General features: G+C 36.5%; 1 protein-coding gene across 23 annotated transcripts in view; it reads left to right on the top strand.

Annotated features, from left to right (window-relative positions):
• The window catches only part of NRXN1 (neurexin 1), a 720,174-nt gene that overhangs the window by 315,532 nt on the left and 388,163 nt on the right, over window positions 1-16,479 (top strand). For 14 of the 23 annotated variants that reach the window (XM_049833861.1, XM_049833855.1, XM_049833868.1 and 11 more), the window contains one exon: window positions 1,135-1,161. The exons of the other annotated variants lie outside the window; for them this stretch is intronic. In XM_049833861.1, the coding sequence (XP_049689818.1) occupies window positions 1,135-1,161 (27 nt within the window). The remainder of the gene's footprint in view (window positions 1-1,134; window positions 1,162-16,479) is intronic. 23 annotated transcript variants of the gene reach the window in all.

Here is a 16,479-nt window from a genome sequence, read left to right as displayed (position 1 = left end):
CGAAGGGTTTCCTTGTTTGCTCTTCTCCACCAGTCCCCTCTAGTGCCGAGCCGGGACCCCTGAGGGCTGGGGGCCCCCCCCAGCACCCATCGGCAGCGCGGAGCCCCCCCCTCCTCTGGAGCCCTTTCTGTAAAAGGAGATGTGCGGGTGCTGGTCCTTGGCTGTTTGCAACCACTTTTCTGATGCGGTTGACGACACATGACAAACTCAGCTATATGGAAACAAAATCTAGGTTTGATGGTATATATGTTCCTCAAAGGTATAAACCAGGAGTAGCAGTACAAACCAGGTAGCGTTGTGCAGAATTTTTTTTTTTTATGGTAAAAATGCAGGTAGCCTAGCAGTAGTCCTGCTACAGATCACGTCTTTCTTCTTATATACAAAACACCACCTTCTGTCAGTTTTTGCCTACTTCTACCGTTCAAGAAAGTAAACAAATCCATGCCCTAGCAATATTCTTTCTTCCTCCAACACCCCTCCTTTTTTTTTTTTTTTGATCAGACAAGGAAATAATCTGAAAATAGACAGGGTTATCTAATTATAAGCATTTATAAACACGTGATTATTTTGTCTATATTAATATAGCTTTAAATGTAGTCACTGTTCATTTCTTAAGTCTACGCATTGAGAAAATGTAAACCCACAAAACCTTATTTATAGGCCTGGGTAATGAGCTTTGTGTTTTAATACTTAGTTTTGGAAGATCAGCCTTTGAGGTATACTATACACAAGTTGTCCAAGATGTCTGATTGTGGCCCGGCTTGCTCTATGACCCATTGTGACGGAGCACTTTCTAATTGCATTGAGAGAAATTACCTGTTCTTTCACAGATGGGGAGAAAGTTGCAGCCTGCCTCAGTTAAGCATCTTTGACATTTAATCCTGATTTTTCACTTAGATTTGTCACCATGTAGCTTTGTTTGAAATTGGCCATTTTTACCCTATTTGTCGTTTCTATTTATAAAGATTTATCGCAGTATATCTGGGTTATAACAGTATGTAAAGACTGATGATATGGAGTGGCCATATTTGCATGTGTCTGTCCCCGGAAGGGTGGACTGTGATTTTATTGGATGTCTGCAGCTATTACCTTGAAGGATAAATTTTCATTTTTCATCTATTCTTCCCCATCTAGACTGTATCAGGATTAACTGTAATTCCAGTAAGTGCCTATTCAAACTTTTTAAAATGTTATTCCACCATTATAAAATATGCAAACTAGATGAAAAAGATTGTGGACAGCTTGCAAGCGCTTGATAATTTATTAATGAAATGTGATGATTAGTTATCGCTGTGTAAAAAGTCATCATATACTCTAGTGTGCGTTTTTTGTCTTTCCTATAGGATATAACTTTTAACTAGAAAGTTAAAAAAGGAAGTATTCTACAGGTTGTAACCATACATAGAGGAAATGGTACCTGTAGTACTGTATTATTCTAGATGGGCTATTTTACTTACAGTAGCCACAGAATTTTTGAACCAGTATTTCTGATAAGCTGTCGCATATTCTGCCCTGCGTTCTCCTAGTTTTCTTGACATTTTACTTCCAACTTGTGGTGAGACTGCTGGAACATAATTGTCCGTAGTACAAGATTTTCTATTTTATAATCCTCCTAGACAATTAACTGTATTTACTGGCTGCTTATAACACAATTGGTTTTGCTAAATCTTTGTTTTATGGAAATGCAATACATTACATTTTAAGTACAATATAAGAAATTATCAAGTCTGAGAATAACCATATTTCTATGATGATTTTTTACACTCTAATCATGTAAGGAACCTTAAATTGAACAATTTTTCTCTGTGATATGCATGTTTATGAAACAGAGGGAAACATTTGCCAGATGAATGGACTAAATTTTAACTTCTCTGATATTATTTGGATTAAGAGGCTATATTCTGAAAGGAGAAAAAGGACTGTGATTTTATTTTGAGTCTATGGAATTCCTGAATGGTGTCAACAAAATTATTGATAGTAAGTATGGTAGATTTGAGTTTTGGGTTGTTTTTTCTTTCCCTTCCTAACAGGTTCTGCAGGCCAGAGGACTGGCTTTATGCAAATAGAAACAAAGCTAAACAACAAACTGCGTAGGTAGAATTTGTAGTTGTTAATAGTTTCCCAAAAGACATTAACATAATATCCCATAATAGTTTTATAGTCCACAGAGCAAAATAGGAAGTGCAGTTATTTATAATGTGTCATCTGCTAATAGATTTTTTTTTTTCAATGAATAACTTTACAAGACAAAAATACAGCATTTGTAATAAAAAACCAAAATTTTCTTGGGGCAGGTTTTTAATCTAAACCATACTTAAAACCAGACAGGCTTTTCAATACAGTAAAGGAAATGCTTGTAGGTACCAAGGCGTAAAGATTATATATTAATCCTTATATTAAATAAATAAATAAAATTGTTCAGTTATCAAAACAAATGTTTCCACTTGACAAAAATGTCCGTTCTCTGTTGACAAAACGCGTAAGGTCATGAAAAATCTCAGAAACATTTTGTTGGTCTGTCACAGGACACTATTTTTTCCCCTGACAAAGTCCCAATTAGAAAAAGATTTCCAAGTATTAGACAAGCAGCTTTTTGAGCAGAAAAGTAATGAGTTTGCTGCTGGTAAATTCCTTTTTCCCTAGGAAAAGCAGCATTGCTCTTTTCTTAACTTCCTTAATAAAATTAGAAAACTCCTCTGAAAAAGGAATTTCTAGCATAGGAAAAAAAAAAAAGAGTAATAAAGCCACAATACAATAGGTGTTTTGGTTTTTTTTAATCTATTTTTGGACAAAATGAGGTGTCATAAAAATAAATTAAAATAATTTCTAGTTTCTATTCTTAAGCAAGTTTTGGATCAAAAGAGAACCTGCAAATGCAGAGTAAGTAATAAACCTCCAATTAGAGGATTGTAAACAGGAGAAATATATGTACTGAATTGAATTAGCAGTTACAAGTTCTTGGTCTCGTACGGAAGCAGCATAACCTCTGTACAAAATATCCTTGGTATCAAATACTCGTAAGTTATTTTTCTTTATGGTTTGTTTATAGCCTTTTTGTTATTAGAAATGAACTTTCATGGTTAGTTCCACCTCCCTTTGGTGTTTGTGTACTGAACAGGTTTTTGTGAGCTTTTGGTACGGTAAGTACTACAATGCTTTCTTACCAGCACCCGCTGTAGTTTTTCAACAACCAGATAATGTTTCATGAGCAATTTCTGTTTTAATTTTTAGATGATGAAGAATTATTGCTCTAAGCAGTCCTTAGAAAATGCTTGCTTATTAGACAATGTAATGGATTTTAGTGGAACACAATTCATTTCAAAGTAACAGCATCCAGAACTTGAGTCTTAATTGGGTAAATGCTGTAATAGTTCAGTGCCTATCTTTGGGGGTCTGCTGAGAGCTGGATGTTTATCAGTCCTGATTTCATGTTGATAGAAGTCTGGGTTTCATGTTTGAGAAACTTTTTTCAGATTTTTCCCATTTCTGTTGCTTAGAAATTAGTCCTCTTAATATAATTTCACTGTTGGGACTGAAATACTATTTATTATAGCTAGACTAGTAACACAGTTAAGGTCAGGAGGAAGCTATCTGGTTTGCATTTGGAGAGAGAGCTTTAAAAAAAAATTAGAACCAAACATAAAAATTGGTGTTTTGCTCGAGAGAAGAAAAGGAAAATATGAATGTAAGCACCTTCTTTCCTACAGTGAATTACAAACCTAGTGAATAAAATATTGCACCTCCTTCTCCTATTTTTCCCCGAGTGCAGCCTAAAACCTGTCTTCTACTCACTGCAGATCAAATGACTAACTGTTGGCTGGTCAGAGCGGAAATTTTGGTAGCAATTGGTCTATGCTTTGTCATGCCTTCACCTTTAGCCAATGTCTTGTGTTGCAGAAGAGGTGGCATTTTGTGGTCTTCCTTGTTTGAAATACCGACTTTTTAAAAATTTTCAGATGTTAATCAGGTGTCAGGTCGCTACTGAGCTTGTGTCTCATTAAAAACATTATGGAGACCGTTCACTTCATGCCATTTTTATGGAACTGCGTGGCATACTAAAGTCAAACTGTTCTTATTTTGTGCTAGGTTAGAAGATTGGTATCTCTATAAAACCTTACACCGCTAGAAATTCTGTCTTATGTCAATCAGAAAATACTATTGCTGAAATGTTGGTCTTGTACATCCTTAAATTGCTTCACTGTGTTCTTTAGAGCTGCAAGTTTACAAAACAAAATTGTCTGTCAGGCAGTGAAATAAATGGTCCTCTTAAACTGCAGTTACGGATAGGTCAATGTTGAGGCTGACATCAGGAGAAAGGGGAAAACTTCTGTTATGAACAGAAATGGCTACTATGGTTTCAGTATTAGTTTTCATGGACTGCAGAATTCATTTAAAGACAAGACTGAGGTGAACGATGTTGGTTCAAATAACATGAATGTGCAGCATTTCTTGGCACTAGTCGTTCTCTAAAAAGAAATTAAGTTGGTTGCTATACAGCTCTTATACATTATATACAAAATTGATAAGCTAATCCTTAAAAATTGCCAAAGGAGAAACACTATAAAAAATAAAATAAATATATTTTTCCCTTTCAGAGAGGGAAGTAATTGTTACCTTTTAATTGCAGACTGTAAAGAATAAATTATAAACATTGGTGAATCCTATTGAATTGAATGGGGTTTTTCCCTAGTATTACTTAAAGACAGAACTTAATCCCATAAAGTTTACATGACAGATCAATAACAGTTTTTGAATGGCTTGTAAACAAATACAGGTGTGCTGTATTTCTGTATTTTTCATTGCTGCAATGTTAAGGGCTACTATCCTGACTAAATTTAAATTCCTTTTTGTCCCAGTTTTAATGCTTCCAGAACACTAGCATCTGAAAAATTCCAGGCACCTCTAACTCTAGAGGCTGCTTTTTTATATGCTATATAGTTTTTTCACAGGCTTGTGCAGTTTTACATGTTATTTCATCTTTTGTGGATTTTTTTGCATTGCTCTCATTTCTGACAATAAATTGTCTACATTTTTTATATGAGTCAGCAGAGTAGGACCATAGATTCTTTTTATTAATTGATACATTATACAAATAATAATGTTAACTGACAAATAGCTGGCTTTCATTTCTGACTCTGATACTTTTGTTCACTGTGAAGAGAGACAGGATAGTACTTTTTTTGAATGCTGCTGTGAAAGATTGCTCCACTAGTGGCACACGTTGGTGGCAGGAGTGATTTAGGTCAGTTGTCTGGTACAGTTTTGCTTCTGTAGGCAATAATTCATATAGTCATCCCACTGAATTAAGTTATACTCAAATATAGGACTGTTATAAGAAATTACTTAGAATAGCGGAATGTTGGGAAGCAGGGAGCACTGTAGCAGGATACATGTATACTATTCCCCAGGGAATGTATCAACCAGCTTTGCAAGCTCGGTGTCCACCTTTCCAATTTAGGAACAATTTCCTGGGCTTTAAGGCTTTGCTGTTTGTCCTTCCAGTGAAGCGCCCCTTCACTTGTATTTGCATGCACCCCTTCCTTCTGTGTCTACCTAGTTCTTCATCCATTCTTTATATCCTTTGTTTTTTTCCTCTTGTTTTGTTTTCTCACTCTGTTTAATTTCTCTCTTTTTCCCTGTAGTCCTTAATCTGTTTTTCTTTTGTAGGTCTACCCCTTTAAAAGTTTGCTATTCTGCAGATGTGCACATTACAGATGCTTAAATTAAATTGTTCTGTTTGGAATATGTCACATCTGTTACTGAAGCTTTTTTCTTGTCAAGGTATCCTACGAATCCAGACCATGACAGGGAGCTGTGTCAGAATATTGGTAAATAACAGGAGCATTATATGTATTGAAGAACCAGCAACGGTGCTCAATTACAGTATGTTTTCAGTTTGTATATAGATTTTAAGCAGCAGGAAAGCTTAAATGAAGACTATACCTCCTTTTGAAAGCTACTGCTTGTAAAAATGCATTTTTTTGCAAAGTCCAGTGTCTTCAGCTGTGGTCTTATGGATATTGCAAAATCTACTGTGATGAGCAAATCATTAATCACTTTCCATGTATTAACGCCTCACTATTTGGTGAAAAGATTTATTAGAATATATTATTTGCTCCTTTTTTGTTGTCGTTGACAGTAGAAAACCATTAAAATGGTAGAATATTGTAGCTCCCCCCAAAATGTAAGACTTTGTATTTGGCCTGTTTTCTTACACAGTGCTTATGAATTGTGTGAGGTGGTTTTGATCTTTTTCTCATTCAGTATGGCTGACAGCCTGCTAAAAATATGTAAAAAGAGCTTTACCATAGAGCAAATCGGCAGGGTACTTTCACTGCAAGTTCAGTCAGGGACTCCCCTCTGTTTGTGGTATAAAGTTGGAAATAATTATAAATAATTCTTTTAAAGCTGTGGCTATACTTTGCAGATTTAGAACATGGCATCATTGGATTCCTTGGCATTCAGTCCCTTTTCACATAATTTCCTGAAGAACAGGGTCTGCTGCTGTGCAACAAAACTGAAAACATACGTGGCCCTTTTCAGTCAGGTTCTGATTACAATCTACTAGTTGCTAACAGAAACCATCATTTTAATCTAATCAAAGGAAAAGGTTGAAGGACGTACAAAAAGGAAAACTGCTTCTTTGCTCAGAGCCTCTCACTGGAGTCCTTAGTGCTTAGTCCTGAATCTGCAGCAATACCATCCCCTATCTTGTTTCAGGCACTCTGTTGGGAAGTCAGGTTGAAAACACCCAGGCTAAGAAAAAAAAGTTCAGGTTTGAAAGTAACATAGCCTGGATAAACATAATCAAGAGGACTAAAGTAGTTAAGGGACAGCCCATAATTTATTCTGTACAGCCACAGAAGCCAGTTAGGAGAGATCCTTCTTGTTGCTTATTCTCTGTTAAATAGAGGGTGAAAAGAAGTGGTGCCCCACAGGTTATGCCACGTAAGCCCATCGTATGAATTGTCTTACTGGAGGTATGATGACAAAGCCATTCACCTCTCCCTGCAGTCTACTTGCCCACCTGCTCCGGAGAAAAGTTAGTACCTCTTTCCTCTCACTTGTAAGTTGCTTCTGCTCCTTGGGAACACCTAGGGCAAGGGCTGTGACTTGGCTTTTTTTGGTGATAAGTCATAAATACGCAGTAGGCGTTTCCAAGATGCCGATAGATGTTAACACTCAAAAACATTTCTGAGAAAGTCACCTCTGGTCCTTGCACGGTAGGAGTAACTTAGCTGAGAATGCAAAGGGAACCAGCAGGGCCCCTGCTGATCATTATTCAAATGCTCCGTATAAATATTCTTTGGGGTTTGTGCTGCAGAATTTCATCTGTCTCTTAAGTTTTTCATTTACTTTAAAATCACGTTCTTCTAACCCTCTTCCTGTCTGCTGGTCCTGCTCTTGCATTGCCTATTGCTTTGCTGCCAGCCCAAAAGTGTCCGTGTGGCAAATTTGACTCAAAAAATGACCTGTTAACAAAACAGTTAATTTTAACTTGCTGCAGTTTTCTGAGCAGTTGTATCACAAGACACACATGGACACCTGCTTTAGAATAAAACAGGAAAGGAGGGAGGCGGGAATGGTGTGGAGACGGTAGAAAAACAACCTCTGGTAGAGAGAGCAGATTGCTTTTTTCAGCAATGCAGGCTTATGCTGTCCCAAAGTGAATTCATCTGGCCTACATCTAAGCAACAACATCCTGGAAAAATACATGTTATTTACATAAAGGCAGAAACATCACTTCTTGAGATGTGGAATGCTTAATCTGTATCAGTTAAGGAAGAGAGATTTCAGACAACTGAAGGGAAATGTTGGAAGGATTTCTGGGTAAATGTCTGCATCTTCAGTTAAATACATCATAGCTATTTTCCTTCTCTCCTGAATTTGGTTCATAAAACTAGCTGTAAGTTGAACCTAGGAAATATCAGAGGCCCAGTTTTAGGGAATTTCAAGCTTGAGGAAAAGCCATTGAGCATCAAGAAGAAGATACATGTTGGGAGATGCCAGCTGAGGGGATGCTGTGCTTTTTGACCGTTCACTTAAGATAACAAAAGTCTGCAATCAGTTTGGTGTTGTAGCTTTCTGTGAAATTCCATATGGATGTAGTTTGGCTTGGGAGAGGATTCTGAGAAGGTGGCAGTGAAGGTATATTGGACTTCTGAGTGTAGGCTCTCTCCCTTAGTGGGCGACTGAAAAAAAAAATCAGTCTTGTATGTACTGATTTCTCAGCCAAAATATATGCTTTGATAAACACAGAAATCTTGCAGGGAAATACTCAAGTCATCTAAAAGGCGGCCATTTTTACCCCTTCCCTATCCAGTTATAGTTGTTAAGAGAAAAAACAATTAGAAACTTGAACTAAAAAAGGTCATAGGAAAATTTGAATCAACTGGCTAATTACAAAGAAATCGTGAGAAGAGTCTTGCACATGTGTCATTTATCAACACCAGTGGTCAGGCCCCCATAAGTTCCCCTCTAGCTCAGGCCTGAATCTGCTTAGCTGGGGCACAGGAGAGAATTGTCATATTAACATCGCAAACAAAAGCTCAAACCTTCATTAGAGCGAAAATAAGTGCTTTAGATTTGCCAGCTGACCATTTAAGGGTCTATCATATTTACTTTCTCCCTGCTGACAAAAGTTTCAAGGTCGGCTGGTGGGGACTGAAGGCTTCGCTCCATCAGTGCTTTCAGCCTACATGAAGGACAGCAATAAAGTTTATTTCTGTGCCTGCGTTCTACTTGCTGCTTATAAAACCTCATCTGTGTTTGCTTTTTCTTAGCTAGCAGAGGGGAAAATTACCATTAGTCTTCTGGCAGACTGTCAATAAAATATCATTCCAAGTTCTCTTACTAGAAAGCAGATGTTTTTCTTTTTTGTGTGTGTGCTTCTTTCCTTTCTTTTCACTCTATTCATCCATCTTATTTTTATCTTTTCAAGTCCCACATTCTACTTACTGTACTTTAAAGATAGAACTGATTGAACAGGGGCCTCAGTAATCAAATATATAATAGTTTTATATCTGTGGCTTTCTCAAGGCACAGTGGTGTTCTCTGCAATAGCCAACACAGTAAAAATGGCAGCAGTAAAAGCTTAAACATATGGCTATTTAAGTGAATTTGAAAATTCATACAATGAGGATAGTTGCCCTAATTGGTGGTGAAAAATCATTAGGTTAACATTCAGATAAAGACTTGCTTTTTTAGCACTACCACATAAATGTTTTCAGAAGCTTCTTTAAGATTGCTGAAAAGCAGTAGACCTTCCAGTTGTAGTATTTCACTGTATAGTTCAATTTTACAAAGCCAGGTATAGATAATTTTGAATTTAGTGTATATGTGGGGCGACACGAGTCAGGGCCGTGGAGCGGTTGTATATCAGCTGCTCTGACCGTTGGTATGCTGCCAAGGTATTACCAGCAGAGTCTAAGGGCATGCTCTGGAGTTGACTGAAGTTGTTCCCTCTGAACCTTCAGCCTGAACTCTTAAAGGGGAGTGGGGAGCAGGAGATCCTCCAAAATATTAAATATGACAAGAGGACTCTTGGAGGGTAGGAAAGCAAAGGTTGCTGCAAGCCATGTAAATTCTCATTTTACCAATAGGGACAAAGCAGCCTCCAGGATGTGCTAGATCTATAAGAATAGATTGTCCTGAATTAATAAATCCTGGTTTATATGCAAGGGGGTTTTGTGTGTCTAGCTCATATTGGTGCTATCAGTTTTTCATAAAAGGACTTGTCAGATGAAGTAGACTAGGCCTTTCTACTATTTTTTTAATGGGAAGAAGCAGTAGAAAGTAAGTTTTTTATGTATAACAGGTCCTGAATTTCTCATATTGTACTCTTATGTTTTTCCCATTTAGCTTTTGAGAAGGAAGATGACTTAATTGCATTTCAGGACTGGTGACTTAAATTATTCTTATAATGTTTTTCATGGCAGAAAGTGGGTGTTACAGTCTAATCTTGTGGGGATATTGAGGACTGCTATTCTAATCAGTTGTAGCAAAGCAATTGAATACTATTCTCTTCTGGAGAAGAGTATATAAAAGCCAACGGAATGTCATTCATATTAGCGACCTGGGCTGCAACGGCAGTCGTTTCACGGTAAAGCTCTGCTACCAACTGGTCCCGCAGGAATCTCTACTGACATTCATAAATGATTGAGAGAAGAGGAGGAACACTGAGATGATAGTAGTTGCAGATGCAATGAGATTATTTAGGAAAATCAAATGAAATGCTGCTTATGAGGGTTTTCCAAAAGGTTTTTAAACTCTGAATAACAAGATAGTAAAATGGTAGGTGGAATTAAATATCAATATGTACAAAGTAATTCATACCAGAAAATGTAACCTTAATTATGCAAGCACAGCAATGGAGTCTGTTAGCACTGAGCTGAAGAAATTACGCAGTCATTGTAAATAGCTCTTGTAAAACAGATCAGTGCTCAGAGGTGACCAGAAATCCCAAAGGATGTTAGTAGCTATGGGGAAAGGAAGCAAGACCAGAACAGAAAACAGTATTTTGCTATTGTGCAGTCATTGTTTATCAACATCCTGGATGCTGTATGTGGTTTTTAGTTCCTGTTTCTTATGATGAATTTAAATAGGAGGATTCCAAATATGGCTTGGCTTTCCTACATGCAGGAGCTAGGCAAGCTAGGGGGGGGGGGGGGGGAAGATACTTGAGAGAATATGAGTGTATTTTTATAAAGATATGATTACAGAGCCATAAGAAGCATCAAAAAGTCAATAAGTAGTATGAAACTGAAATACATCAAGGATTTTTTGTGATAAGGCAGTTTCTGTAGCTTCAGTAGTCTCTAATATGTCACTGGAAGCTGTGACTGTGTTACAGTAATTACGATACAGTGGCCCTGCTTTTCTCAGCTGCTGTTGAAAGTACAGTGCTGGACTAGCTCTCTCACCTGGCAAGGCCATCCTCATGTTCCCAAACAGATATTTTTTTTTAATGGAACAAAAGTTTGTCATTGCTATTAAAGCTGATGATTTACATGCAGCCTTAGCTCTGAAATTCTGTAAACTACTAGCTGCTGGAAGCTGATAGCAAATAATTAGGGGAAAGTCCCTTAATATTGTTCCTTTCCTCTCTAAACATCAATTGCTGGTCATTGTCAAAGGCAGAATGCAAGACAATACAGAACTCGGGTGTAACATTCAGTAGAGCAGCTTTTGTCTTATTCACCATTTCCCCTCTTATTTTGCAGCTTCTTTTCCTAATCATTTTACCACTAGTTTATACCCTGTATTCAGACCAAACAGGAAATTGCTACTGAAAATAATATATAAATCTATCATCAGCTGCGTTGTATACAGTCATTCTAAACTTTGTAATCAGATTCTGTGGAAATTAAGAGCATTACCACGCAGATGGCAGCAGATGACACAAGCCAATATTTCAATAAATTCTCAAAAAAAAAAAAAAAAATCATTCTTAGTTAACTGACAAAATCAGTCAAGCTAGGGTAAACCATTAATTTGGCTATTTCATATGTCCCTAAGCATTGTGAATATTTTTTTTTGTCTTGGTACCAAGAGTTTTCTGACAAGAAATCTTGGACTGTAGTTCTTTTTATAAAAAAAATCTTTGTTAGCGTTCAGTATTAAGAAGAAATAATACTAACTCAGCACTGCTCAGTTGATAATGGCTCTAAATTTATACTCGGATTGGAAATATTCTCAGACTTCATGTATAAATACCTTTATTTGCTTTTCATGTTATTCCTCATTTGTTTCTTAGGGCTCTGTTTCTAACAAATAATGCTGTTGTGATGCTCATTTTTTAATACGTTTGTGGAAAACATTTAGGAGTTCTTATAAATGGAAATGCTGCAGTCTTTCTATTATAGCATTATAGTTTGAAGAGTGTTTTTCAGGTGATGGAAACTTCAGGTTTTTTTCCAAATGAATCTGACAAGATACTAAAATCATTAATAGTTCTGTTCAGAAAGCATCTAAGTATATTAAGAACATGCGTAGGACTTTTTCTGAATATGATGCCTTACTGAATCAATGCTGCTGTGCTTATCCTCAGAACTTTTCAAGGAAAACCAAACAAATTGCCATCTCTCTGCAGGTAGATACTGCTTTTCTGATCAACACGTCGCACGCTCACAGCCATCATTCTGTCCTAATATATACTTGTAAAGAATTCACATAATAAGCGTTTGGATTTTTTTTTAATAAAATGGATATACACGGGTAAGAGATAAGGGAGACGGGAAATACAGAATTGAGAGGGTGAACTTTGAAAGGGATGTCTGGTTCTCACTAACACAGCCAGTGAGCATTGCAGTAGGTCTAACATATGTTGAGGTGAATTGCTAAGTTTCTGTCTGTCCCTCTCATTAATAGCTATTATGAACAGAACACTTCTACATTATAAAAAACAGTGCAACCAAAGTCAGTGAGGGTTAGATCAGATCCTATTTTTCAGTTTGGTGTGATTAGAACCAAGCTGTTTAGGGAGAGATTCACTCTCTCCTCTTCAATCAAAGAAAGAAAGAAAAAAAGGAGGGGAAAAGAAGAGGTACCAAACTAAAATCTTTCTTAAATTAAAATTATTTTGATACATTTCTACATTTGTGCTGCTGGAAGTGTGGAACAAATCCCTGGTAAGCAGTTATCTTGCTCCCTAAGCATTAAGACCGGTGGGATCCGATTACAGACAGCAGCGAAGAGTACATGGGCGTAGAGCCTTTGTCGTTTCCATTAGTAGCACTCTAACGCAACAGTAGAGTTCTCTGAATAAATGTAAGTTCACAGAACCTGGTTCCTGAGCCATCTGTGGCATTTTGATGGCCCCTCCTTTATTGCATCTGCAGAAAAGATTGTGTAAGTATGTATTAGTTTTAGCTGTATGGCTGTTTCAAAAAGGTGGGCTATTTTATCATTGCTTCACTTCTCTGCAGCAAGTCATCATTCCATAAGGTCGGCCTTGCTGAAGAAGTCTAGCAAGCACTTAGCTACAATATTATTCTCCATTAATGTTATAAGAACAGTAATTCATTTTTCAATGTGCTTTTTTTTGAAGAGCTAATAGTGTTAAAAACATCTACCCAGTGCATGTCACTGATGAGCAGTTTCTTATATTAAAAACACTTACTCTGTATCTAGCACATTTTGCATTTGTGTCTATTAAAATGCATGAAACATCTTTCATAACATTTTAAGCACTCAGTAGCTTATTACTGGAACCACATAACTGCTTCCTTATTATCTCTTCTTGACAATGACTTTAACAAATTATATTCAGGTAGTTGTTAAAATTTCCATCCAAGCACATTTCTTTTTTGGATGACATGTCAAGAGGTTAACTTATGCTCCCTTCCAGCTGATTTCTAGGCCTCAATCCATCAGACAAGTCACTTCAAAGGAGATATTACTCTGTTGAGACATCAAGATTGGCTTTCTGAGATGCAGTCCCCCTTGGGAAGTGTGCAAAGAATTCTGCAGCACTTATTTGTCTAGGCAGTCTTGAAGCAACAAGGCACAAGATGAAGACCAAGACATGGAATGAGAAAAAGCTATTAAAGAAAAAAGGGAGCTATGGTTAATGTAGCTTGTACTAACTCTTTGGTATTATTTCTCATTCATTCTATATTCTGTGAGATTTTCCTCCAAGGAGTGAAGCGCATGTATGTAGAAATAACATTTCATTAGTGAAAAGTTCCTCTCTGTCTCTGCACATTAAGTCTTTTCTCACTAATAGTAAAATCTGTCTGGAAGAGAAAGACCAAATAGGTAAGTCAACAATTCCATCTTTCACTCACATGCCATGAACTGTTTACGTGTGACTTCTGGAAATCGGATCAGAAATGAAGAATAACAAGCATAGCTAGTATGCTCGCTACCATCTAAGGAATTCTAGTTTTACCAAAATTTAAGCACTATAGTTGTTGAGTATAGGTGAAAATTACCTGTTGAATTTGTGTTGTGCTTACTGCTATCCTTTGATTGTCTGTGCGGTTTGTGCCGTGTAACATTTCCGCAGCTTGAAAGCAAGTATGCTGGTCCTTAGGAGGGAAGAATGTATACCGTGGGCTTTCAGGAGAAGTATTCTTGCATCTCCAGCTAACGTTTTGCAGGTGATAGGAGGCACTTAGGAAGCCAGTTGACAAGCTAATCAGCTATGAATAAGAGTAGCACTAGCTAGAAAAGACTACAATGTGGATTCTTGACTTCCTAAAATTACATAAACCAAGATACAGATTGCACCTTAAGAAAGTGCAAGTAGCATCTCTGGTCAAGAAGCTTACTTGTTTTTGTTTTGTTTTTTTTTTTTTTAGTAACAAAATTTTGTCATTCACTGACACGGAGCACAATCCTTAAGAGATAACAAGTGGCAATAGAGCATTTGAGAGATTCTTTCAATGGTGAAATCAATTCCATTTACTCAGTTTTAAAAGTCATGCTGTTTTAGTTTTATACAGTCATGCAAGAGACAGAGCAAGCAACAGCTTGGAAATACCAGATAGCAAAAGGTGCTTGGCTGTATATATTGTTAGCATGCAGATGCTTGAGCAGCCATAACTGCAAAGTGAAATTCCCCGAAAGTTGCAAGTGAACAATGAAACAGTAAAACTAAAACTCACTACTGCAGATGTCACAGTTATCTTCAGTTTCATTTAGCCACCATAAATATATGTCTGAGAAAGTAATAGGTTTAGAAGCAGCTGAAATGTAGCGTGAAAAGTTTTGATTCAGAATGCAGAAAAAGGCCTTGTTTGCAGGACAGAAACACGCATTGGTCTTTTGGGTGAGAAATACATGAAGAAGCTGAAAGAGTTGCTGAAAATTTACCTGTAATGAAATGCCATGTTAAACTTATACAAACTATCTCAAACATAAGTGATATCTAAGACAGTTGAGAACTTTTGTTCCCAACAAAATCTTTATTGGGATAAGTATGTGGTAATTTTTTAAATCTTACTTTAAGCTCAGGAATCCTGAAAAGGTCTGTCTGAAAAAAATGCTGATTTTATAGGGAAATTTTTATAGGTTCCCTGGTAATTAGTATTCAGATTAGTTTCTTGCAGATAAGGAGTATCAGACCTAACTCAACATTTAAAGAATATTTACAATATTGTCTTCAATTTCAGTCTGAAAAATTCAGGGTCTTTTTTCCTTTAAAAGAAATTTTGTTTATAAGAAAGATTCAAACAACCATTAATGTGTGGGGTTTACCCCTTTTAAATAGTCCTGGAGCATTGAAATCTTAAGATACATATTCACTTTATATGACCTTGCTACTGTTAATATGCTAAGTGCTCTGTCCTATGGCCCGTACCACTGAGAACATCAGGAATCTTAAATTCTGAATGAAACCTGGTGCAGCTGAACTGGTGGCTCTTCAGAAGCTGAAAAGGTCTAAAAGTCATCATGAACTATGACACTGTAGTGACAAAACTTTACAAGGCTAAACTGGGACCAAGAATGACATGACATAGTAATGAAGAAAGACAAATCAGAAAAAGTGTGGGTTTATAAGTATTTTGTGAAATAGTTTAGGAATATACAGGAAAATAAGCATAGGCCTTAGGTGTCATCTATTGTGTAAGTCATAAAAAAATCAGAGACCAATCCTATACCCAGTAAAGTCATCAGAGGCTTTGTATTCATCTACTTGTAATTTCTGAAAATAATAGGAAATGCCTATTTTAGTGCTCCTTGCTTGACTCCCATCCATGTAGAAGCATCCAAGAATAAGCAGTGTCAAGAAATTGTGCTTTTTGATCCATGATGAGTATAAAAATATTTTCAATAACTTAAATAACAATCAACAATCCCAAATCTTTAAACATTATTCTCTTTCTCCTTAACTAGGCAAAATGTTATAATTTAGTATTTTCATTTAAAAAAAGAAAAAGGAAAAGAAGGGATATGAATGTGAGATTTAATTGTTAGTATTTTGTAACAGCTGTGCCTGGGATGAAGACACCTGTAAATTAGGAGGAGCTTATTCTTGAAATAAAGTCACAGTCCAAATTCTTTTCCTTTCTGTGCCAACTAGTTACCAATCTGCTTATTCTTAAGCACAATGTGCAAGATTTAAGGGTAAAATGGAATATTTAAGTGGTTTTTTTGTTATGTTCATTTTTGCCTAAACATAAAGGTAATGGGTTTTATAAAAAGGTAAATTATGGAGAAGCATACTTAAGTTGTGCTTACTTATATTTTTAAAATGTACTTCAGAGTTTTGACAGCCATGGTTTGATATAAATGGGCACAGTCAATATCAAAGTCAGAAAGGCTAATGTGTGATCAAAGCTGTTTCTGCTTCTTTCCAGTTGTCAGTTACAATCTAACCAAAGTACAGTAAATATTCCAATTCTCTTGGGGGGGAAAAAAAAAAAAAAAATCAAGTGTGTACTAACTTTTTCTGCAAAAATCACTGCAGCCAAGGTTATTTTTCCTTCACTGGGTTTAAGTGGAAAGAAAGAGGGCAGACTTAGCAGTAGAAAA

The sequence above is a fragment of the Accipiter gentilis genome, chromosome 30, assembly GCF_929443795.1.
Source record: "Accipiter gentilis chromosome 30, bAccGen1.1, whole genome shotgun sequence".
Taxonomy (NCBI): domain Eukaryota; kingdom Metazoa; phylum Chordata; class Aves; order Accipitriformes; family Accipitridae; genus Astur; species Astur gentilis.
The sequence above is the reverse complement of the archived record's forward strand: the minus strand, read 5'-3'. Positions and strand labels throughout refer to the sequence as shown.